Source organism: Ceratotherium simum, chromosome 24 (genome assembly GCF_057802395.1).
Source record: "Ceratotherium simum simum isolate JZ-2026a chromosome 24, ASM5780239v1, whole genome shotgun sequence".
NCBI lineage: Eukaryota > Metazoa > Chordata > Mammalia > Perissodactyla > Rhinocerotidae > Ceratotherium > Ceratotherium simum.
Window position 1 is genome coordinate 11,932,614 of NC_141923.1, and position 24,679 is coordinate 11,957,292.

Consider the following 24,679-nt stretch of genomic DNA (forward strand, 5'->3'; position numbering starts at 1 on the left):
ACAATTAGCCTTGTTTTTGGGGACACCAATAGTTAGGATCAGTGAGATGCCAAGAAGAGTGGGTTTCCAATTAATTTTTACAATTTTTGAATAAAGCATTTTTTTTTCTCATTATAAAGGTTAACCATGCTCCTTGCAGAAACTTTGGAATATATACAAAAGTATAAAGAAGAAAATTAAAAATTAGAATCCCACGATCCAAAGCTAACCACTGTTAACATGGCAGAACAAAGTTCTTCACCACTTTTCTATGTCCCAGCGTTCCTCCGGGACACAATTCATGCCCATCAGGTGGCCCCCACTGGGGTGATTCTTGGGTAGGAGGGAGCATGGAATTTGAAGTGTGTAGGTGTATCAGACAGCTATTGCTATAATCCTGTGTAACAAACCTCAAACTTCACTGGCTTACCATCATAAGCATTTATTTCTCTCTCAGGGGTCTATGGGTTGGCTGAGGATTGAATGATTTTGGTAGATCCAAGCTGTGGGTTGGGTCTACGTCTGCTCCACATGGCTCTCATCCCCCTGGAACCAGAGGGCCGCCCAAGACACGATCTCTTCATGGCAAAGCTCCGGGGTGGTAAGCCCCATTGCACAATCATGTTTTAAGCCTTTGCTCGTGTCATAATCCACTGACATCCTATTGGCCGAAGCAAGTCATATGGTCAAGCCAAGGTCAAGAGGTAGAGATGAATACTCTGCTGCCATGAGCCTCAACAAGAGTATGGGTGTAGACACCACCACTGGGAGTGGGGAGACTTGGGACCACTAATTCAATCTCCCACTCTCCCCATGATCAGGATCCTCCCACTCAGGACCACTACTTGAGTCTATTTCCTTCTTTTTTATCTATCATTTTTACTAAATTGGGTTTATATTCTACTTTTTTTTATCGCTGCTTTTTTCACTTAACTTTACACCCCATAGGTATTTTTCCTTACATTAGATATTTTTGAAACCATGTAATTCGATGACTGCAGAATTATAAAATCATAAAGTTTTGACATCATTTATGAACTCTTCCTGTGGGATAGTTACACTGTTTCCAATTTGGCTACTATAAATAACACTGCGGCGAACATCTTTGTACAGACACTTTGTTGGCACCTGTAATGGGCATTGCTGGCTTTTGCTTGCCCAGTGCCAGGTCCCTGTGATGACAGTCACCTGATTTCCTTTGGGAATCCACCTGTCCCCTTCTTTCAGTTCATGTGGCTGAGCCCAGGGGAATGGCCTCTAGCTACGAAAGAGACTCCACCTCACTAAAACTCAAACAAAAACTTGACCCAGGCCTGGCCAATCAAAGTATGGAATCCCCTCTCGTTACAGAGATTAGTTCAGGATGGACACACGGCCTGGGCCTCGCCAATCAGGGATTTGTTTAAAGAGAGGCACATGACCTAAGGTGATGCAATCAGAGTGAACCAATCAGAGTGACTGGGAAGAGACATTCTCTCTTTTCCTCTGACTTCACCTTTAGAGGATGCTGGGCCGAGGTTGTTGGCAGCCATCTTGTTTACACTGAGCCTGAGAATGAAGCCAGCACGTAGGAGAGCAGAGCCCAGAGACAGAGAGACTGGATTCTGTTGACATTGACTTTCTGATTAAGCTGTGCCTGAAGTTGGAGTCCTCAGTCTTTTGGTTTTATTGGCCAATGCATTCTCTTTTTGGCTTCAGCCAAGTTGAATTGGGTGTCCTGTCACTTTAAACCAAATAACTCTGGTTTTATTCACTTAAATTTCTTGACCTAGAATTACTGAGCCAAAGGACATAAACATTTTTTAAGTCTCTTGAGACCTTTTATCAAATTGCTTTCCAGAGAGTTTGTGTAAACAGTATGGCAATGCTGGAGAGCTTAGCTTACAAACAGTGTATTAGCTTAAAAAAAAAAAATTTTTTTTTTTTGAGGGAGACTGGCCCTGAGCTAACTTCTGTTGCCAATCTTCCTCTTTTTCTTTTTCCTCCTCAAAGCCCCAGTACATAGTTGTGTGTCATAGTTGTAGAGTTGTAGCTTTTCTATGTGGGATGCCACCTCAGCCTGGCTTGATGAGTAGTGAGTAGGTCTGGGCCCAGGATCCAAACCAGTGAACCCCGGGCCACCGAAGCGGAACACGTGAACTTAAACTGCTACACCACCGGGCCGGCCCCTAGCTTAAAATTTTTTGATGGGCAGAAATTACATGGTTTTACTTTATTTTTATTTATTTTTAGTAAGGTGAAATATTTTTCATGTTTATAGGCCATTTTTATTTATTTTGTGATTTTCTGAATATGAACAATCCGTGTCAATTTTTTTTTTCACTTTGTAAGCATTCTTTAAATATCAAAAACATTGATCCTTTTTCAAATTTCTCAACATTTTCCCCCATTTTATTGTCTGCAAATATTTTGATGTGTTCTGAGGTAGATGTATTTTTAACTTTTATGTGGTCAAATTATTTTGCGTCACTTCTCTTGCTTTTATGCTTCCAAAGTCCTTCCCGACTGACAAGCAGCTAAATGTGGACCAGATTTTCTTCTTTTTGACATGTAGACACCCAGTGTTTCTCACTCTGTGATTGGAGAGCCATCTCCATCAGAACCACCTGGAAGCTTGTTAAAAATTCAGATTTGGAGACCCCACCCCAGAATCAGAACCTCTGAGAATAAGCCCTAGGTATCTCCATGTTTAGTAAGTGTCACAGGTGGTTTTCATGAACAATAAAGTTGGAAAATCACCACTCAAAGGAATTAGAATATACTACCGTGTATGGTGTAAAAAAAGGACATAATTTGATTTTCCTGTCAAACAGCCAATTTTCTGAGCATCAGCCATTTGCTAATAACCCAACTCTTTTAGGATGATCTATAGGAAGAATTTTCTCACACTTGAAGTTGCTTAAAGCTGGAATTGGTTGGCAGGTAATGAGCTCTCAGTTTCAGAAACTGTCCAAGCCCTGGCCTGCCTGGTGTCTTGGGTCTCAGGGTCTGGATGGGTGGTCAGACGAAATGATGTTCCATAAGGTACCTGAACCACTGCTTTTTTCTCCAAGTGCACTTGAAGGACTTTCACCAGCTCATATGGAACCCAAGAGGAAAGTGCTTTAAAAGTGCAGGAGCAGGGCTGAGAGAGCTCTCTGTCTGACAAAAAAAAAAAAGTCAGAAAGGATAAATGCCAGCGTTCTAGTAACGCCAGCAGGCTGAGAGAGCAGCGCCCCTACGCGCAGTGCCCCTCAGTCGATTTCATGACCCATGACCCAGGGCAGGCTGGGAGCTCCTAAAGGACTCGGATGCCGGCTGCAAAGTTAGACTGATGGCCAGGCCATGGCCACACCAGGCATCTGTTCTGATTGTCCTCTTCCCCAAGGAGTGTGACAAAACATCTGAACTAGACCCACAAATGCACATCAGGTGCACAGCAGGCAGATGGTAGGGCACAGAGACAGCGGCTCGCCACAGAGCCCTAGCAGGCAAAGCCACAAAGCCAGGAGACCATGCCCGGGGCCTGTAAGAGGCTATTATGTCCAGTACCACCCAGGAGGCTAGACGGGGTGGGGGTGGCCCTCCCAGAATGCCAGGTCCCCATCATGCCTGGCCCATCATGCAGATGGGAAACCCTAGTCCAGGCAGTTGGAGCAGAGCCAGCTTAGACATTTAGGGTTTGACATTGCTCTCAGAGTGTGGTCCTGGGACCAGCAGCATCAGCATCTCCTGGGAACTAGTTAGATATGCAGATTCTAAGGTCTCTCCACCCCAGACCTGCTGGATCAGATGCTCTGGGGGTCGGGCCCACAGTCTGTGCTGTAACAAACCTGCCTGATGAACGTTCAAGTCTAAGGCTCAGTCGCCTGACGTGTGCCCGCATTACAAGGAGAGTAATGGGATGCTTTAGATCTCTCTGGAAAGTGGATGTTGTGGGTAGAGAAAGAGAACTGAGACGTGTGACTGTGAGAGGCTCTCTGCAATGGAATGTCTGTCTCCCCCCAAAATTCATATGTTGAAACCTAACCCCCAATGTGATGGTTTTTAGAGGTGGGGCGGGCCTCTGGGAGGTGATTAGGTCATGAGGGTGGAGCCTCAGGAATGGGATTAGCGTCCTTATGAAAGAGACCCCAGAGAGCTCCCTCGCCCCTTCTACCACGTGAGGACACAGAGAGAGGATGGCCGTCTATGAACCAGGAAGCGAGCTCTCACGAGACGCCAAACGTGCTGGTGCCATGATCTTGGACGTCCAGCCTCCAGAACTGTGAGAAATAAACTGCTGTTTAAGCCCCCTGGTCTACGGTATTTTGTCACAGCAGCCCGAATGGTCTAAGACACCCCCACGTGTGGCCTCTGGCTGGCCTGTGGGACCCCATGATGGCTCCCCAGCCCACCTTCTCAGAGTGCCCATCAGGTTCTTCATGCTCCAGCCAAACTGGAAGTCCTACCCTTGTGTTTCCTTCCCTTTCTTCAGCCTCTCCCAACCTCTCCCTCCTGAAGTCTGACTCAAGCCTTACCTGAGATGCCCCTCCTCAGCTCCCCTTTGTTCAAACTGCTCTTAAGACCTGACCACACTCAGCCTTCTTTATTATATTTAGCTTCCCTAATTAACTCAGTGGCCAAGTCTTACTCAGCCCCCACCCTCCCTCCCTCCCTCTGAGCCTCCTGTCGCCCTCTCCCAACAGCACCTAGAATACAGCAGACCCTCCACATTTGTTGACTGAATAGTAGCATCTTTTCTGAAACTCCTCTTTGAAAGTTAATTTGGTGACTCACCACTATTCACAGCTCATCATTTGCTCTTAACTTTTTCGTAAATCAGTTAACATCAGTGACCTCCAGAGGTGAATTCTTTTTGGGGGTTACTAGGATGATTTTACCTGAGTGGTACAATAAAACCAAGCCAGTGCCTTCCATGCAGACAAAGGTTTTCCAACCTTGACCTAAGAACGTCAGACTGGAGAGGGGACTCCCTTAGACAGCCTCTCACCCAACTTTATAGGGGGGAAACCAGCCCAGGGAGGGGCTTTGCCTTGCCAAGGTCTCCCTGACAGCAGCATTCATTCCAGGTAACTCTGGGGACCCTTGGGGTGGGCAGAAGGCACTGAGTGGCATTCAGCTTCTGGGAACCAGTGATGAGATGCCACCCTACAAATGCAGTACTCCCTGTCTGCTGTGCCACCAGTGTGCTGTGGGCCAGGCAAGCTCCCGTGCATCCTTTGGCTCTGGGTCGCTCTTTACGAGAGTTCCTACGACTTGGACATTCCCAATAGCCAGGCATCTACCCAACACTCCTCCGTCTCAGACGAACCCACCGCTGACAGTGAGAAATGCAGCCCCAGCTCCCGGGTGCAGATCCCCAACCTGGACTTCCCACCCGGCTGCTGCCTCCACCTCGGGAACCTCCGTCTCTCTCTCCCACGGTCCCAGGCAGGCCTCTCCGTGATGCCTGCCAATCCCCCAATATGGGGAACAGCAACTCCCTACCCCCTGCTGGCCCCAGGACCCTGCCCACCCTCTCACTGCCCCAGGCCGGCTCCCACCCACTCGGGGGTGGTGGTAAGAAAAGGAGGCTGAGCAGGTAAGGAGATGGTCGTGATGCTGTCAGGGCTCGCGTGGCCACAGAGGGGTCAGTACAGGCTGGAGCACTGTGATGTTTGGGTGCTGGGAAAGGGGGGTCCTGGAGGTCGAAGCTGGACTCCTTGGACATTTTCTGAAGGGTCTGGGGTACCTTTTGAGCCCCTGGTCCCCAAGGCTGTCCCCTGACCAGCACACTCTGGGTTCCATGAGCAGTGAGATAAATCTCACAGTCTCCGTTTTGTCCAACATAAAGTCCTGGGAGGAAAAAGAAATCTCTCTTACTTGACAGGGGTTTGGCCCCTGGATACCATTTCCCAGGTACCGAAGCACCATCAAAGGTACTGACATCTCCTCTCACAAGGGCCCTGCTAAGGATGTGGTATCAATGCCAATTGGCAAATGATCAAACCGAGGCTCAGAGAGATTAAGTGACTTGCCTGAAGCTGCACAGCCCAGTGGCAGCAGAGCTGGACGACTCAGAGTCCAGGTCCTCGTGTGGTTTCCTGAATGTGGTTGCCTGCCTCTTCTCACTGCTTCCTCCAGGAAGCCCACCCCGACTGCCCCCAGCCTCTCTCTCTGAGAGGCATTCATTTCTTAAGGACCAGGTGACCTCCTCCCACCTCCAACTCTTTACCTAGCACAGTGCCCAGCACAGGCAGGTGACTCAGTGAGTCTCGGGTGCGTGATTGTTGCGGGGGACCCTTGGGACCCCCTGACATCACTGTGTAATTTCTTCCTTTCTCTGGGGAAGAAGATGAAATTAATACCCTGTGACTATTTAGACAAATGTGCTCTTATTCAAAATTACATCACTCATATCACAACGTGAAGGATATGCCCCAGGGATGTCAATTTTATGGCCTTCAACGTGAATGGTGCCCCTGGAGCTGTGCCACGGTGCAGCCCTGATACTGCCTGTGAGATTCTTGTAAGAAGTCCTTATCAGCTAAGACGCAGGCTCACCCGCTGTTGACTGTTGCTACTGGACAACTTTGGAGAAGGGGCCTCCTCCTCAGTATTCCAGAGGAGCCAAGAATCCTGGCTTTGACCATCTCCACTGAACCTGCCTCAAGTGAGGAAGGAAGTTACGTCCTATGATGAAGCCAGTACTGAAGACGGCAGACAGGAGTGGGTGGAAAGGACAGATCCTTGGTGGTGCCACTGAGTCTTGAGTCACACCATGCCTGAAACCCACCCAGCGACTGAACTTTTACTTATGATGCAAGATACGCCTGTTAGAAGAGGCAAACCACCTCAAAAAAGAACAAGGTTGGAGGACACACTCCCCAATTTCAAAATATACTACAAAGCTGTAGTAATCAAGACAGTGTGGTCCTGGCGTAAGGACAGACATACAGATCAATGGAAGAGAACCACAAGTCTAGTAATAGACCTTCACATTTGCAGCCAATTGATTTTTGACAAGGGTGAGGAGACAATTCCATGGGGAAAGAATCATTTTTTCAACAACTGATATTGGGACAACTGAAGATCCTTATGCAAAAGGATCTCGTACTATATACAAAAATTAAGCAAAAATGAATCATAAACCTAAATATTAGAGCAAAAACTATAAAGTTCTTACAAGAAAATTTAGGTGTAAATCTTCATGACCCTGGATTAAATATGACACCTAAAGCACAAATAGCCAAAGAAAAAATAGCTAAATTGGATTTCATCGAAATTAAAAACTTTTATACTTCAAAGGACACCATCAAGAAAGTGAAAAGACAACCCACAGAATGGGCGAAAATATTTTCAAATCATATATTTGATAAGAGACTTGAATTGAGAGTATATATAGAAATCTTACAACTCAACAGTAAAAAGACAAACAATTCAATTAAAAAATGGGCAAAGGAGCTGCATAGACATTTTCCCAAAGAATATGCACAAATGGGGGCGGCCCGGTGGTGCAGCAGTTAAGTGCGCGCTCTGCTTCGGTGGCCCGAGGGTTTGCAGGTTCGGATCCCGGGCGCGCACCGACACGCTGCTTGGCAAGCCATGTGTGGCGGCGTCCCATATAAAGCGGAGGAAGATGGGCACGGATGTTAGCCCAGGGCCAGTCTTCCTCTGCAAAAAGAAGAGGAGGATTGGCATGGATGTTAGCTCAGGGCTGATCTTCCTCAAAAAAAAAAAAAAAGAATATACACAAATAGCAATAAGCACATGAAAAGATGCTCAACATCACTAATCATCAGGGAAATGCAAATCAAAACCACAATGAGATACCAGTTCACACCCACCAGGATGGCTAAATTACAAAAGATAGACATATCAAGTGTTAACAGGGTTATGGAGAAATTAGAACCCTCATACGCTGAACATGGGAGTGTAAAATTATGCAGCCACTTTGGAAAACAGTTTGGCAGTTCCTCAAAATGTTAAACATCAAGTTACCAAGTGATTCAGAAATTCCACTCTGAAGTATATACTCAAGATAATTGAAAAGATATGTCCATGCAAAAACATGTGCATAAATGTTCATAGCAGCATTATTCATAATAGCCAAAAAATGGAAACAACCTAAATGTCCATCAATTGACAAACGGATAAATAAAATGGGCTCCATCCACACAATGGAATACTAGTCAGTCATAAAAAGGATGAAGTACTGATTCATGCTACAACATGTATGAACCTTGGAGACATGCTAAGTGAAAGAGCCAGATGCAAAATGTATTTTTGGGGGTGATGAAAATGTGCAGGAGTTAGATACTAACAAGGGTTGTGCAATTCTGACTTTACTGAAAACACTGCAGTGTCTGCTTTACAAGGGTAAATGTTATCGCATGTGAATTATATCTCAATAAAGCTATTGTTAAAAATTTTTTAATTTTTAATTTTAATTTTAATCACACAGACGTGATCTGTTGTTGCTGGAAGCCAATCTGCTCGCGCGTTCTCTGTCACCGCAGCACCAGCATCAGGACTGATGGGGTTTGGTCCTGGTGGGGGCCGTGAGAAGGGGAAGCTCGGTGGACTTGACCGAGACTCTGAAGTGTAAACGGAGGACCCTGTGCAGAGGCTCCCTCCGTCACTGAAACGCCCCCGCCCAGCACGCGCATGTGTGTGTAAATGTGTGACCACAACTGTGTGCATCTTGGCGTGTTTGTTGTCAAGTGTATCTTGTATGTTTCGTGTGTATTGTTAGGTGTGCAGAGAGCACATGTGAATGTCTGTATGAGTGTGCACACCGTGTGTGTGTGTGTTTGTGTGTGTGATGTGCCAGGGTGGGGCTACACATGAAGACCAGGCTGGGAAGAAGTTCCTTTACAACCCCCTCTGACCCTGCACCTAATGGGTGCTCATTATAAGTCTGTCGAGAGACTAATAGAGACCCCGAGACCTACTGCACAAGGGGCCCATGGAGCCACGGAGGGAGAGGCTAATGGGGGCGGCTAGCCACGAATGCACCCTGAGCCGAGGCCCAGGACAGGCTCAGGTTGGAGACCGGCCTGGGGAGCGGGGAGTCTTCACCTGGATCAGGTCGAGCCTGGCGACGAGGCCCAGCTCTCGGGCACGCCGTGGGCAGAGGAGCGGCACTGCTGGGCCACGTTGTTGATGGCTGTTTGCATGCAGCTGAGCAGCTGGTTCCGCAAGAGGGGGAGGGGGAGGCTCAGGCCCTCTCCCAGCATCCCCCAGCCCCCGCCCCCAGCTCACTCAGGCCAGAGAAGCGTCCTGGAGCCAGGAGCCACCTTCTCATCCTGGTCTGTGCTCCACTCCCACAGGGGCTTGGGCGAGTCCCTCCCCACCTCAGGGCCTGAGCGTCTTCCCCTGCAAAGAGGGACGCTGGACAGACTAACTTCCTGGCTGGAGACATCTGTGGTCCACACCTGGGGTGGGGGCCAGGAAGGGGCATGGAGGAACTCAGTGCTGCTCATTTGGGGCAGCGCCCGAGTCCTGGATTTCAGGCCTCAAGGGCTGCGGTCAGCTTCAGCAGCCTTGCTTCCCACCTTAAAGAGAAAGGCCCAGAAGGGGCTCTATAAACTCCAGTCCAGCTCCTCCTCTAAGTTCCTTGGTGGGAGGTCTGCAGCCTACAGACTCCAAACTCATGTCCTCCAACTAGGATCCCACCAGGCCTGAGAAGGTCCCACACTCACTGGCCGCACCCTGCCCAGGTGGAGTGTGCCCGGCACAGCCCTGTGCCCCAGGCCTTGCTCCCAGTGTCCTCCCAGCAGCCCCTGAGGCCAGCAGGGCACAGACTCTGGTTATGGGGAGGACTCAGGGGTCCAAAGTGTAACTAGTCCACATCACCAAGGCCAGTGAGGAGCAGCTCAAGAGAGTAAGCCCAGAAATCCTGGCCCCTGGTCACGGACTTCGGCCATGACTTCTCTTTCTGAGCATCACTTTTCTCATCTGTGAAATAGGTATGGGTAAGAATCAACCAATATTCAAGAGTGCACATGCCAGGCCCTGGGACTGGGCCCGGGGATCCCAGCTCTGGTTCTTGGTAAGCTCGGTCCTCAACTATCTGTGGCTTCAGTTTTCCCATCTGAATAGAACAGTAACATCTGCCCCATCTTAGAGAAGCCCTTGGAAAGCTAACCACCGCCAAGGAGAGGTGAGTGGGTAAGTGGGGCATGTGTGTGTGTGTGTGTTGGGGGCTGATGATTATTGAGGAGACAGTAGCCCGCAGCCCCTGCCCCAACCCCCACCCCCTGGCCAGCCGACTGGACTCACATTACAGCTGCCCGTGTCCTTCTGGTCGGTGACACCGTGTTCCAACCGCCACCGCTGCTCCTGCTTGCGGTAACACCTCCTCTGCAGTGGACACAGCTGGGTCTTGAGGCTCTGCGGGGACAGGGGCTGGGTCACCTCAGTGCCGCAAACCCTCCCAGGCATCTGCACTGGGCCTGGTCCCGAGGAGCTCACTGCTCAGGGTGGTCTGAGCGGTAATGGGGGTGGGAGGAGGGGAAAGTTCTGGGTGGTCGGGGCTATTCAAGGCACCAGGAGACCCAGGAAAGGGCGTGTCCAGGCTGCCTGGGGTTTGAATCCCAACTCAGCCCCCGGAGCTCTGTGTTCCTCACCATAACCAGAGCCGCCAGTCTGTGCCCTTCTGGCCCCGGGGGCTGCTGGGAGGACACTGGGGAGCAAGGCTGTGAGAGGCCCTCTATGGCCCAGGCGGGCGAGGCACAGGGCTGCGCTGGGCACACTCCCCGCCAGGCCCTGGGGGATGTGTCTGGAGACAGGACATACACAGTGTCCTCACTTCTCTGAGTCTTAGTTCCCTCACCTCGAAAATGGGAAGAATAACATGGCTGGGACTAAGGTGCAAAATTTAAGGGGAAGTCAAAAAATTCAGGAATTAAGATAAATAATATTTTAATGTAATGTGTTTTTAAAATCAAAGTTAACACCAAAAAATATCCATGATGGACAAAATATTAAAATTTTGAATAAAGATGACATCCAACCCTGCACTTGTATGCTCACCTCACTTACCTCCCCTAGTCTCAGACTTAGGAATAAAAGCACCTACCTCGAGGTGCTGGGGTGAGATTTAAATGAGGTAAAGCGTGTAAAATGCTTCTCACGTGCCCCAACCATAAAGGATCCCTGTTCTCCAAAGGAAAAAAAAGTACGAAATGTGTAGTTCTCAGTGCTGCCACTAGGGGGCAGAGACTGGCTGCAAAAGCCACACAATGGTCCTTTGCAAGAATCAACCCACCAGTCAGCCTTCTTCTGTGTCCCCTTCTCCTCCGTCTCCCCTTCCCCTCCATGTCCCCAGACCGCAGCTGTAGCACTCAAATTCATCATGCCGGGCCTTTGCAGGGGCACTTTCTTCTGCACAGGGTGCCCATCCCTCCTGGCGAAAGTTCTTATTACAAATTAACCAAAAAGGAAAGAGAGAGAGATGTTTTCTTGGGACACGTACGTTGAGACAGTTTGTGTTCGGTGTCTCACAACAACCTACTAGCATGGTTGCATTGCCTCCATTTGACAGATGAAGAAACTGAGGCTCAGAGAGGGTACAGACTCGCCCAGGGTCATGCAGCTAGTCAGGGGCTGAGCTGGAATTTGAAGCCCAGTCTGTCTGAATCCAGAACTCGTGTCTTTTCTGCCATGAAGAACACCTTTTAGGCATAAGCTGAGCCTCACTCAGGGGAAGCCCTGAGTCAGCCAGCAGAAGGGAGAGAAAGGGATACAGCACACTCCACTCTGGAGTGACAGCCCCATGCAGACCCTCTCAGCGGCCCCCCACTGCTCCAGGCCTCCCCCGGGGTATGGAGGGAAGGGGACCCCTATGCCCCCAATTCTCTGGGCCAAGGGGAATGGGCCAGGCTGCAGGCAGTTGTTACCGGGATGAGAGCCCTGTGGCCCTCCTCTAGAGACTCCAGGCTCTGGTGGACAGCCTGGTTCGTCCCGGAGAAGGCCTCCAGATGCTTCTGGACGTCCTGGCTGACTGTGAAGAGCTTCCCGGAGTGCTCTACCACAGCATCCACCAGGGCCTCCTCCTGCTCCTCCTCTTTGTTGTAGCCTGTGGAGACAGAGCCGTGGCAGGGGGGGTGGGCAGACAGAGCCCAGCCCTCACCTGCCCCCTGCAGCGGGTGACGCTAACAACGTGGATGCGGCTACTGCTGCTGCCCCAGAATTCTGGCTGGAGCCCCAAAGTTGAGAGGGGCCAGACGATCCACGCAGGGCTCACTCCAAGACAGTGGGACAGGTCCTGCCGCGTCCGGCCCCGTCACCCACCTCCCGCCTCTTCAGGAGAAGCCTCTATACGCCAAAGACTGCCTATCAGCTGAGAACACGGATTCTGGATGGAGACTGCCCAGTGGGGCAGGAGACTGCCCCTGGGGACAAACGGCTGACTGGGGGAGCCTGCAAGAGAGGACAGGAATTGTTGCTGTCCTGAGTGACGGGGTCCCAGATCTGGGGTGACTCATTCTGGATGGGATGAACAGGGTGAGGTGCTGAATTAGGAGGGCCCCAAGCCAGGAAGCTGCCAGAAGCAGCACTGGGTGTGGGGTCTGCTTCAAGCCCCATGCTTGACCCGGAGCCCTGCAGCCCTCCTTGGCTCAGTGCTCAAGGCACTTTGGTGCTGCTCAACCTTCCAGACACATCTCCCAGCAGCCCCTGCCAGGTTCTGGCGCTCGAGCACACTGGAACGCACCCCACCATGCAAGGCCGTGGCTCCAGCCTGTTCCCTCTGCCTGCAATGCCGTTCCCCTCTGCTGAACTCACTTGAGCCCCACGAGAGGCCGCCTCCTCCGTGAAGCCTTCCCTGACCTCCAGGGCAGAGTTCTCGGGGCTCCCACGGCTCCATAGCACTTAGAGCAGAGGCAATGAAGTCAGACCAGAGTCTGAGACCCAGCCCCACCGCTTCCCAGCTGGGCGACCTTGAGCAAGTTCCTCAACCTCTCTGAGCCTGCGTAAAACATTTCTCAGAAGTTCATAAGGAGGTGTAGAAAAGATTTACTAAAGAGCTTAGCACAGAGTCAATATTTAGTAAATGGTAATAGTTATTGTTATTATTGATGATGTTGAGATAATGATGATGATGATAAAAATACATACGTGTGTCTCCCTCTCCCTTTCCTAACAGGTTTCCTTCCAGCACTTATAAAAGTGGACTCTGGTACATATCATGACAAAACAAAATAAAACACAAAAACCCATTTCAGATGTTGGCGTAATCTCAGTTAATAACAGCAAAACACCAAGACGTGGAAACAACCTAAGTGCCCATCGACAGATGAAGGGATAAAGAAGTTGTGGTGTATATATACACTGGAATATCATTCAGCCATAAAAAGAAGGAAATCCTGCACCATTTGTGACACCACAGACGAACCTGGAGGGCATTATGCTCATTGAAATAAGTCAGATGGAGAAAGACAAATACTGTATGATCTCACTTATATGTGGAATCTAAAAATAAACAAACCACCAAACTCATAGAAAAAGAGATCAGATTTGTGGTCACTGGGGGCAGGGGGTTGGGGGAGGGGGAATTGGAGGAAAAGGTACAAATTTCCAGTTATAAGATAAAGAAGTACTGGGGATGTAACGTACAACCTGAGAACTACAGCTAACACTGCTGTGTGGTGTATTTGAAAGTTGTTAAAAGAGTAGATCCTAAGAGTTCTCACTACAAGGAAAAAAAATTTTTTTTCTTTTTTTCTGTCTCTATATGAGATGATGGATGTTAACCAAACTTATTGTAACCATTTCACAACATATGCAAGTCAAGTCATTATGCTGTACACCTTAACTCACACGGTGCTGTATGTCAACTATATCTCAATAAAACTGGAAAAAATAGCAAAACAAAAGCCAAAGGTAAAGACAAAATAATAGTAGATATGCTTGAGGCTCAGTGAGGTCACCCACCAGGCCCCAGGCCCAGGCCGGGACTGGGCTGCGGCGACAGGCTTTCTGAGGAAGCTGCATATGAACCTTGGGGGTTTCCTCGAGGACCTTGATCAGGTAGTCTTCAAAATGCTTGTGCTCCTTGACCTGTCTCTTCAGCTTCCTCTGCCTGTAGGGACAGTTCAGAGATGGCGAGAGCCAGACGTGAGAACGTGGTTTAGAGGCTCCCAGGTCAGGACCCCTCATGAGGCCACTCTCTGTGGGTCTCCTACTCAGACCTGCGCCGGGCCAGTGGGTCCAACCCCACCATGAGTGGGCCGCTGACTTCAGCCTCCCACCCCCATGTTACTGCTCAGCAAACTGAGCCACAAACAGGTCACAGAGATGCCAGTGTCGGGCCGTGAGGAAGGGGCACGGGGGAGAGTGAAGCCAGGCCTTGCTGGCGTGGGGGTCTGTGGAGCCTCTCCTGAGGCTGAGCAGGTGGTGGGTGGCGTGAGCCCCTGCTAGCTGGTGACCTGGCCAGGTGCTTCACCTCTCTGTGCCTGGGTAGCCCACCTGTAACAGGGGTAATGAGAGACCCTCCCTCACAGGCTGGCCGGGACCACGCCTGGGGTGCCCAGCACATTGGGAGCACTCAGTCTGAGGTCGGAGCCCCAGCAGCCCCCAGAGGGGAGATGGCTGCGTGCCGCTGCCCCGTCATGCCTGACTCCTGGGGGAACCCCCAAGCAGGATGAGTCTCCAATAGGTCGCCTGCTCTGGGCCCAGTCAAGGTCTGCGATCAAGGGCAGGGGGGAGAGTGGGCCTGCCCTGGCCAGCTGGCTGAGGCTGGGGCTGTGGTGGGTATCTCTGAGTGACCGCTGAGTGACATAGGGCAAGCCACTCTGCCTCTCGGGCCCCATTTTATCATCCATACAATCTTGAAAAATGTGGACAAAGATTGTCTTTCCACACAAATACCACGTGGGGCCCTATGAGCCACAGTGGTGCTAAACCTTACTGGGATCAGAAGCCCTTACAGAATCTGATGGAAGAATTGGCCCTTTTCTCCATAAAATTGCTCAGAGACACATCCTTTTGCATCCAATTCAGACTTTCGTGGGGAGCTAGAAATCGAAGGGCCACCCAAAAGGCAAGGACCCAGGATCTCCACCCAGAGCCAGGTTGGCAGCCTCGCAGGTTGATTTTAGAGGGGCTGAGCTGACAATGCATAGAGATGGCCACCCACCCCCTGCCTTCGTGATGGGAGACAGCCTGCACAGGGCCAGGACGGCCCAGGGGCTGAGGTCAAAGGGTGGAAGCCCAGCCCCCATCCCCCTCACCACAGCTGCCCCTCCCAATTTACTTCCAGGCATCACTCTCCTCCTCGTCCATTCCCTGGCCTGGCCTCCGCGGGCATTTTTGCTCAGTCCCAGCCACTTAGCCCACTGCAGGTGGCACTGAGGCTGGGGCAAGGGGCACAGAAGAGCCTGAGACAATTCATACTTGGCCTGGAGCTGGCAGAGTTCCTGTAACAGCACCTGCAGGTCCCCATCCTTGTCACCAGTATTGCTTGGGCCATCCGCCTGGTCTGTGACCACGGCCACAGGCATTGTCCCTCAGAACCCCAGAAGGACGAGGGCCACGTGATGAGGCAGGAAGAAGACAGGTGGCAACAGTCACAATCAGGGCCGCAGTTGTCTCTTCTGATCCTCTGACAGTCCTCAGAAGCCAGGTTACATTCTCACTTCTTAGAAAAGGAAACAGAGGCTCAGAGGGGTCTGCGACCAGCTCAAGGACATTCAGCAGGACTGGATTTGGACTTGGGGCTCATTAAGTCCAAAGTCTAGGGTCTTTGAACTGCACCCTTTGCTCTAGAGGGAACAAATGTGATGTTCTGTAGCAGCATTATTGCCCTTGCCACCCCATAACTGGGATGGCCCATCACCACCAAGTCCCACGGGCACCAAGATGCCTGGGAATTCCAACAGGTGCTGGCTTCCAACAGCACTCAGGAAGGAGTCCCAGGGTCAGAGCTGGGGCTGGTTCAGAAAGCAGCCCATACGGGGAGGGGCACCTTTGTCATCCATCTGTACCCCCCATCCTCCACCCTTTTATGCATTGAACCCACATCATGTCCTCCGAGCATATATCGAGCTTATGACACTAGAGTGGAGACCGAAACAGACGCTTCGAATGAGCTCATGGTCAAACTGGGAAGGTGGCCTAGTTAACAGGTAGTTTCAACACAGCCTTGCAAAGAGTTCCTGGGCCACTCGCCTAAGTCTGGTTCCCAGTTATGGCCAAAAGGAGAAGGAAGTCTCCCTAGGCATGCCATTCATTGGCCATCTTCTGGGCCAGCCCCAGCACATGGGAGGAGCAGGGAGAGAAGATGAGGGGCTACATGGTCAGCCTTTCCAGCCCCAAGCATCGGACATGGGTCCATGAGCCTGGGGAGGAGGAAGGGGCCCGGCTGACTCACTCACAGCTCCAGGAGCACAAAGCCACAGCCAGGCTGCGACATCACAATGCTGGCTTCCGTCCTCGTGACGTGTCCACTGCAGGAGCCACCTGTGGGTGGAGGGCCAGATTCTGCGTGGTCCAGTGGCCCTCCCCACCCCTGCCTCCCTGGTTCAGCTCCCAAGGAGAAGGGTGGAGAGGCGTTGGCAACCCCAGCGGAGACTTGGGCTGTTTGTGTCCTCTTTCAAGGCTGGTCATCTGTAGTTGAGGTGGGGGTCATTCTTGATGCTCCCACTTCGTGGGCTGCCCAAATCCCACTGGCGTGTCCTGGGACTCCCCCTTTTACCTCCTTCTACCTGATTTTGGGTGTCTGCAGCTCAGGCACTCAGGAGAAGCTGTCAGCAGAAGCCAGAGTGTACGGGCCAGGCTTTCTGGTTGCCTGCTTCAGAAACCACCAGGCTACTCTGGGCAAAGAGGGGGTCAGTGGAAGGCTATGAGGCGGGGCACAGGATCCCAAGAAAAGCTAAAGACCCAGGCTCAGAGAGGACAGGGGCCCGGGGCAGCCCAGGGGATCCAGCCAGCAAGAACGCAGGGGGCTCCCCCCAAATGACCCCTCCCCAGCCCCTTCCATCCGCCTCTCCACCCTCAAGAATCAAGGCCCTTAGAGAGGGTGCCCAATTGGCTGAGCCCGGGTCAAGGCCCGCCCCTGGGCTTGACTGACAGCCACATCACAGGGGCTGCAGTGGGGGCTGGCGGTTTCCCAGAGCAAATCCCGAGGCCGTGGGCTGGAGAAGGGGAAAGGGGTGCTGAGCAGGAGCTCACCGTGCGGAGGCTCAGGTAAGCCAGGCCAGCGAGAGCGTGCTCTCGGGGAGCGGAGGTCAGGCAGGGAGGCCCAGCAGTTGTGGCTGACGTTCGTCAGCACAGTGCTAGGCGCTTCCCACGCAGGGGTTAACTAAATATGACACGCCCACCAGGTTAAAGCTGTTATTTTACAGATGGGGAAACCGAGGCCCAGAGAGGTTTAGTAACTTGCCCAAGGTCTCACTGTGGGGAAGTTGCTGAGCTGAGATGTTAATCCGGGAGGTCAGGACTCCAGAACCATCTGGGAGGGTGGGTTGCCGGCACTTAGAAACAGATCCAGTGGGGGTCCTACAAGACGTAAGGTAGAACCGGGAGGTGCTCCGTTAGCACCTCTGGTGTTGGGACTTCATTTGTGAAGGGCAGACGACCGACCCTCCCCTGGCTGAAAGCGGACCCTGGAGCAGCCTCGCCAGACCCTCTTCTCTTCCCAGGCTCAAAATCCCCGCAACCTAATCTCCCAGTAGTGTAGGCCGTAAACCACTTGACCCAGTGTCGCCACAGGCAGCGGGGCTGTGCGATGGTGGAAAGATTTGCTTCCCGATGAGGATTTTATTTTTGTCCTGAAGCGTCCTGTGAAGTGCCCAGAAAGCACTGGGACAAAGCTGGGGGAGACACCGGCTGCTCCTGAGGTATTTCTCCCTGTAGAGCGATCACCATAATTACCAGGATTGACACCATGGCTTTACCGCTGCCTGGCTCTTTGCCTGACGTCTCTCATTTAATTCTCAGAACAATCCTCAGAGTGGTGGAAGCATTGCTCCATTTTGCAGATGAGAAAACTGAGGATCTATGAGGTGAAGTAACTTGCCACGGCACACGGCTGATAACCGGTTGCAGGGCTGGCTACGTAATTTGTGGGCTCATAAAATATGGGGTCTTCTGAGTGTGGCCCCACACAACTGCATAGGTCCTGAGCTGGGGTTTGAACCCACATCTAGGGATTCCAGAACATGTTGTTTAACTCCCCTCCCTTCCAAACCCACCGACCTGCCTCAGAGCCCTCTTCGCTGCTCTGGTGCTTCCTCTTCCTCCTCTCCCACTCCCAGCGTCACCCAGGAAGCTGCAGCCCCACCCTTCCCCCATTAGGGGAAGAATCGTGGGTTTACACTGGGGCTGAAAGGAACTTCAGAAGAGAGGAGAAGACCAAGGCTGAGAGAGAGGAGGGAACTGCCAAGGTCACGCAGCTGGTGAGGGGCCCAGGTCTCAGACCCCCAGCCCGCCTCTAGCCCCTGGCTTTGGGCGCGAGAACTCTAAGGCAAGGCTGTTGCAGACCGCTGGGAGCCTTGGGAGCTGGGAGCCTGCTTCAAGGGCAGAGCCACAATTAAATGGCAATAGAGCCCCTTTTTTTTTTAAGCCTTAATAAGGACTCGTGGGGCTGGAATTTGACCCCAGAGCTTGAGTCACACAGCACAGCAGAAAGGAGAGCCAGATCAGGCTTCCTGCCCAGAATTCCAACCCCGCCTGCCTTGCAGCCCCAAATGCCCCCGCCAGGGACAAGGCCAGCCTTCCCCAGCCATAGGTGATGCTCAGAATGCAGAGCGAGGCTGAGGGGCCAGGCTGGGCTACCAGCTGTGTGACCTTCGGAGGAGTACATAAGCTCTCTGAGCCTCAGTTTCCTGAAACGCAAGTGGAGATTACAGCACCTAGGATTAAATGAGATAATCCATGTAGAACACTTAGCATCATCTCATTTTTTAAAATTAACCTGTGTGTCTGTGTGCATAGAAGAAAGTCTAGAAGGGTATGAACAAATTTTGTAGGCTTTATCTTGGGGGCAGAGGATGAGGGGAAACTTGTATACGATCGTAACCCTTTGAGAAGAGCAGGCAGCACAGTGCCTGACACACAGTCAGCCTTAGTTTTATCTCCTGCTCCTCCCCTCTCATTCCCTCCAGAAGATGGCAATGGCTGTGATCCCCTAGCACGGAACCCTTTTCTGAGAGCGAGTTGTGACAGAGGGAGAGGCGGAAGTAGAGGAGCCTTGGTTCTTGGTTGGCTGGCGACGGTGGCTTCAGGGAAGGATGGGGACCCTGTGAAGCCCGGAGGTGGGGTGGGGGCCGAATGGGTGCAGGAAGACAAGCAAGCCCTGTGGAATCTGCCGGAACTGTGCTGAGACCTGGCACTGCATCCTCCCTCCCTGACTGAGCTAGAATCTCAGAGATCCATCTCTATCCCCTCCTTCCCACCCCGGGTACAGAGGACGCACAACCCACAGCAGCCCAGGGCCCGGGAGGCTGTGCTGTGGCCGCTGCTCCTCTGAGGCCCCCAGTGTCAGCTGCCCCTTGTTCTTACCCTCATTTGCCCTGCACCAGAGAACGTTCCAGGTCCCAGAGCTGGGGATACGCCCAAGCAGGTCCTGGGACCCTCTGAGGCCATGTCTGGGGCAGCCCTCCAGAGGTAGGGCCCTCGGGCCCTCCTAGAAGGGAGGACAGAGGCATTAGCCATGGCTCCGGGGTCCACCCACTGGGGGCTGGGCCTTCCAATGTCTATGATGGTGACATCTCAGCTCCCCCCAACTCCCATCCTGCAGTATCTTGGAGGAACTGCCCTCCTGAGAAGAGGTGGGAAGAGGCTGCTCTGACCACAGGGCTGAGGGGCAGCCATTAACTGTTTCCTCTTGGTCCCCAGGAATAATCTTCGTGGCAACTTGGGGAAGCATTGAGATGTAGGGAATAGAATGGGTTTAGGGGCCTAGAGACCTGGGCTCAAATCACACCTCCTCTGTGTTCCAGCTGTGTGGCATTGGCCATGTCACCTCCGCACTCTGAGCTTCAGTCATGGGGCTCGTCTCAGCAAGGCCCCTTGGTTCTGCCTCCAGAGTCTCTCAAATCCATCCTCTGGCCCACCCTGGTCCACACCCATCTCTCCAGCGTGGACCAACGCAACAGCCTTCCCCGCTGGTCATCCTGCTTCTCCGTCCCCTGCAGGCCCTTCTCCACCCAGCAGCTGGAGAGAGCACTCCTTAAAGTGCAGACCCAATCTCCCCATCTCCCTGCCTAAAACCAGTGCCGTGCAGGTCACTGTTCACCCACCTGCTGCGCAGGGGCAAAGCCACTGTTTCTGCACTCATTACTTAGTCCTCATCAACCTGGATTGTCTTCCTCCCGCCTGGAATGTGATCTCGTGAGGGCAAGGACTGGGACTGCATTGTCCCTGCTAGAGTCTCAGCATCTAGAAGAACAGAACTGAACACACAGTGGGAGCTCAGGAGAGGTGTGGTACCAGCAGATACACAGCTTTGGGCTCGAGTCACGGCTCCCCCACTAACCACTGGCACACCATCAATGAGTCACTTAATCTCTTTGAGGCTTAGTTTCCTCATCTGTAAATTGGGTCCAACAGTGCCTATGTGATAGAGCTGTGAGGACCTAAAGACGACCTACGTAAGGTGCCCGGTACAGGGTCTGTTATTACTAGGGCCTCAGAAAGTATGAATGGCCTCTTCACCTGCATATATTCAGCGACAGGTAGCTTCCTCCCTCCCAAGTAGCCTTGTCCACCTCTGGACCACTCTGACTCCAGAACATCTGCCCTTCCTCACCCTGAGTCCAAATATGTCTCCCTGTAGTGTCCCTCCTTTAGTCCTATTTCAACTGCTCCCCACCCCCCCAGAGAAAGTCTGTTGCTGTAATAACCACCTTATTAACGCTGGAGCACAGATGGATAGTCATTTTTCAGCACGGCAGGAACGCCAAAGGCAGATGTGACGTCCCTCGGCAGCTGCTCTCCAGCCATGAGCTGCCTGGCCTTGGGCAAGTCCCTTAATCTCGCCAGACCTCAGTTTCTTCCTCTGTGAAATGGGGTTAGCAATAGTACCCACCTCAAAAGTAGCTGTGGGATTGAATTAGCTGATGCACAAGTTTAGCACCTGGCACATAGAAAGAGCTCAAAAAAAAGCCACTATTATGACTGTAACTCTGCCTGGTGCGGGTCCACTCCCGATCCAGCATTTGTGCCATTTTTGGGTCCACAGCCGTTTCTAGCTAAGGCCAGGCCCCCTCCTGAACACTCTCCACCAAGCTGGAAAATGGGCCAGTTCTGTCTAAGTCACCCACCCCCCCTTCACCCCCAGCTGCCAGAGGGGCCCCCCCATAGTGGACAAGAGGGCAACTCAGCACTTTCCAAAATCTCCCGGGGGGTTACCTGACCCTGGGCAGTCACTCCATCCACTGAGCTTGGAGGGCGAGGCCCCAGCCCCTGGGACACGAGCTGCCCTGAGTGGGGGCCTGAGAGTCCCCAGCTGGAGTGGCTTCTGCCAGCTCCCTGGGCAGCCTGGACCCAGCGGCTTTTTATTGTCATTTTTTTCAGGGAGTCCTGATGTGCTTAAAAATGCTGGCGGTGGTGGGCGAATGCGGCGAAGGAGGCCGAGCAGGAGCGGAGGTGAGGAAGGAGGAGAAGCCAGGGAGTGTGGTGTCCTGAAAGGCAGGGAGCCGGGGTCAGGAGGCGCACCAAATCCTAACCTGCCCCAGAGTCCCCCGGGCCCCGGAAATGTGAATACGAGCAGCGGTCACACCTGTGATTATGTCACCTTTCATGGTAAAAGGGATTTTGCGGCTGTAACTAAGGTTACAGATCAGCGGACCACGAGACAGGGAGATGACGTGGTGGGTCTGATCTGATCACACGGGCCCTGGAAAGCAGAGCGTCTTCCCCGGCTGGTAGCAGAAGAGTGAGTCTGAGAGCCTCACAGTGTGAGAGGGAGTCAAGGTGAGGGCAGTTCCAGCTGGCTGAGATGGAGGGGTCTTGGGGCAAAGACCTGAGGGGCCTCTGGGAGCTGAGATTGGTCCCTAGCCAACAGCAGGAAAACGGGGACCTCAGTCCTGCGGCTGCAAGTTGCTGAACTCCACCAACAACCTGGACATGTCTGGAAGCAGAGTCTGCCCCAGGGGCCCCAGAGAAGAGCCCAGGCCTCGGTTTCAGCCCCAGGAGACCCTAAGAGGAGAACCCAGTCGAGCCCTCCCAGACCTCTGACCTACAGAACTTCTGGGCTGCGCCAGGTAAGACCTTACGAGACAGGCTAAGAATTCGGGGCTAGATCGTGGGGGGTCCAGGGACCTGGATGGACATGAGGAGCAAGGTCAATGTGCTTTTCACGGCCATCACTCCACCAGTCCTATTCTAAGGAGAGTGTTTGCATCCAGATGAAGTCCTGAGGGCTTCCTAGGAGGGCCACCCAGGGGCACAGCTGAGCATGCTGGGGGCACCACACTCTGAGTAGCATTTGCCCTGAGCAGAGGGAGGTGTGGGACCAGGCAGCCAGTACCCTGGCCCTGACAGGCTTCCCGGTACCAGGTATCATTGTGCGTCACCCAGCACAGCCTGCAGTTCTCGTACAGTCTGTGCCTCCAATCCTGGGTCCTGAAGCTGCCACCCACTCTGACCTGGGGGCAGGGTGTCTGGGCCTCGGCCAAAGTCAGGGGACCAGCCGGCCTTTTTTGAGGACAGTCTGTCTGACTCAGTGCCTCTGGCCAGAGGATGGGCCTGGCCTTACACAGAGTGGGTGCCATTTACCCACATGCTCATTTGGACTCCCGCTGCTCTCAGCTAATCACCATCTCTCATGTGGGCTCTGCACTTTACAGTTTATAAAGCCCTTTCCGCAGCAAGATCTCATGGAGGTGCAGGCACACGGGTCTGTACTCAGAAATGCTTGTTCTCAAGCTCTGCTGTTGTCATGAAACTCTTGATAATTTTTGGACAGGGGTTTGCATTTTCATTTTGTACGGGGCCCTGCAAGCCATGTAGGCAGTTCCAATCTCATCTCCCCCACACCACAATCTCAGCAGGGTGTAGTGAGCACACCCATTTTACAGATAGGAACCTGTGGGCGCCTCCAGTGTAGGAACCCCTGCACCAGGCATGAGGTCTGGAGAGATGCTCAGCAAAGGAACTGAATTTGCCCCCCGAGACTGGATTGGGAGTCCTCTCTGCTTTTCAGACCCCCACCCCAACTATTTTCCCCACAAAGCAGCCCTGGCACAGAGCTGGAACTGCCTGTGAGCCCAGGAGGGCTGAGCAGTGACTGTGTCCTCAGCTGTGTCCTCAGGGCCCGGCACAGTGCAAGCCACGTGTTCAGTGGGTGCCCAGTCAGTGTTGTTAAATGAACAGAGAGTGGACTGAGCTTGGAAGAGAAGATGACTGACTTGCCCAAGGTCTCGAGCCAATAAGCGGCAGACCTGGGCTCCAACTCAGGTCAGTGGACTCCGAGTCAAGTGCTCACCCCTTGGCCCTGCAGCTGCCTCCAAGCTCTGTGGCCCTGCTTCTAGGAGCCTTTGGACCAGGGGTGAAGGTGATGGACACAGCTGCAGGCTGGGAGTTGACCCCTGTCCTGTCCCTTCAGGGGGCCAATCAAGAAGGAATTGAGCATCCCTTGTGCATTCACTGAGTATAGCAGACACTGGGGCTCTGCTCACGTCCCCACCCTGACCACTTGGTGCACACCTCCAGGCTTCCACCTACATGTCCTTTTGCAACAATGGAGGCCATATTACCAGGGAATTAACACCTCCCGGGAGCAGCCCTCAACCACCAACTGATGGGGGTGTATAAATACCCCAGCTCCCCCACTCCTTTAATAGAACAACTCTGAGGCTGTGGCTCCACACTGGCTCCTGGAGTTCCCTGCAAGGTTAAGCTTCAGCTGCCCACAGTGGTAACTGGCCTGAGAGCACATCCTTTATTAGCTGACTTCCCTCTTCTGCCTCACCTCCCTCCTCCTCTGCTGTGTATGATGGGAGCTCCTCCCACATACGCAGTGTAAACTCCAACCCTGGTCTCAGGGTCTGCTCCTGGGGCCCCAAACCAAGCATCATGGCCTCATTTCTTTGGGACCACCAAGAGCTCCCTTCTCCTGGGGCGTCCTTGCAAGCTCTCCTGAGAGTCATCGGTGGTTCATTTCTCGGGGCAAGGAAGTGTGGCCGAGGCTGCTGGCTTCCCCTTCTTCCCGGGAACAGAGCTGGAAAACATTTCTTAGCATGTCTGAAGTTGGAAGTAGCCAGGTGACTGAGTACCAGCCAGTATGATGTGCGAGTCAGTAATATCCACCACTTCCAGGCACAGCCGATAGAACTTTCCATGTGTCATTTCCGCGTTCTTTCCTCTTCCACCTTAACGCAGATGAACACGGAGACCTCAGAAGTCACACGTTTATAAGATGGTGGAGCCACCCATGGAAGCAGTCCAGGTCCCTGAGTCACCACTGGGAGGAGAGCCATTTCTTGATTAAGAATACCGGCTGTGTGTAGATTTTCAAGAGAGAGGAATAAACTATTGTGTTTGAGCCGTTGTATGCTGTGGGGTTTGTTACAGCAGCAAATCTTTACCAATTCAGAGGATAAGAGACCGGGCCTTGGAGGTGGGCAGACCTCAGTTCAGTCCTGACCCTGTTCCTTATTGTCTGAGTGCCATGAGCGGGTCATTAATTAACCTCACTGCAGACTGTCCTATAGGAACCACTGTGCCCATTGTATGGGTGAGGAAACTGAGGCCCAGAGTTACATGGCTAGGAGGTGATAGAAAGGGAATT

The 24,679-nt window shown here is 52.5% G+C and overlaps 1 protein-coding gene and 1 long non-coding RNA gene across 3 annotated transcripts; one reads left to right on the forward strand and one right to left on the reverse strand.

Annotated features, from left to right (window-relative positions):
- Nucleotides 1-5,591: 5,591 nt before the first annotated feature.
- On the reverse strand, nucleotides 5,592-15,507 carry CCDC197 (coiled-coil domain containing 197). The gene is given in 10 exon segments (XM_087448550.1): nucleotides 5,592-5,636; nucleotides 5,638-5,796; nucleotides 9,022-9,053; nucleotides 9,056-9,169; nucleotides 10,236-10,335; nucleotides 11,844-12,022; nucleotides 12,351-12,432; nucleotides 12,730-12,815; nucleotides 13,875-14,026; nucleotides 15,340-15,507. Coding segments are annotated over 10 exon segments (1,056 nt in total). The 5' UTR covers nucleotides 15,447-15,507.
- Nucleotides 15,508-21,464: 5,957 nt separating this feature from the next.
- Nucleotides 21,465-24,433, forward strand: LOC147913887 (uncharacterized). Of its 2 annotated transcripts, XR_015556012.1 has the most exons (3): nucleotides 21,465-21,534; nucleotides 22,029-22,151; nucleotides 24,271-24,433. It is a non-coding gene; the product is annotated as an uncharacterized LOC147913887 (long non-coding RNA). The 2 variants fall into 2 exon arrangements; XR_015556011.1 differs by lacking the exon at nucleotides 21,465-21,534 and having other exon boundaries at nucleotides 21,551-22,151.
- Nucleotides 24,434-24,679: the final 246 nt, after the last annotated feature.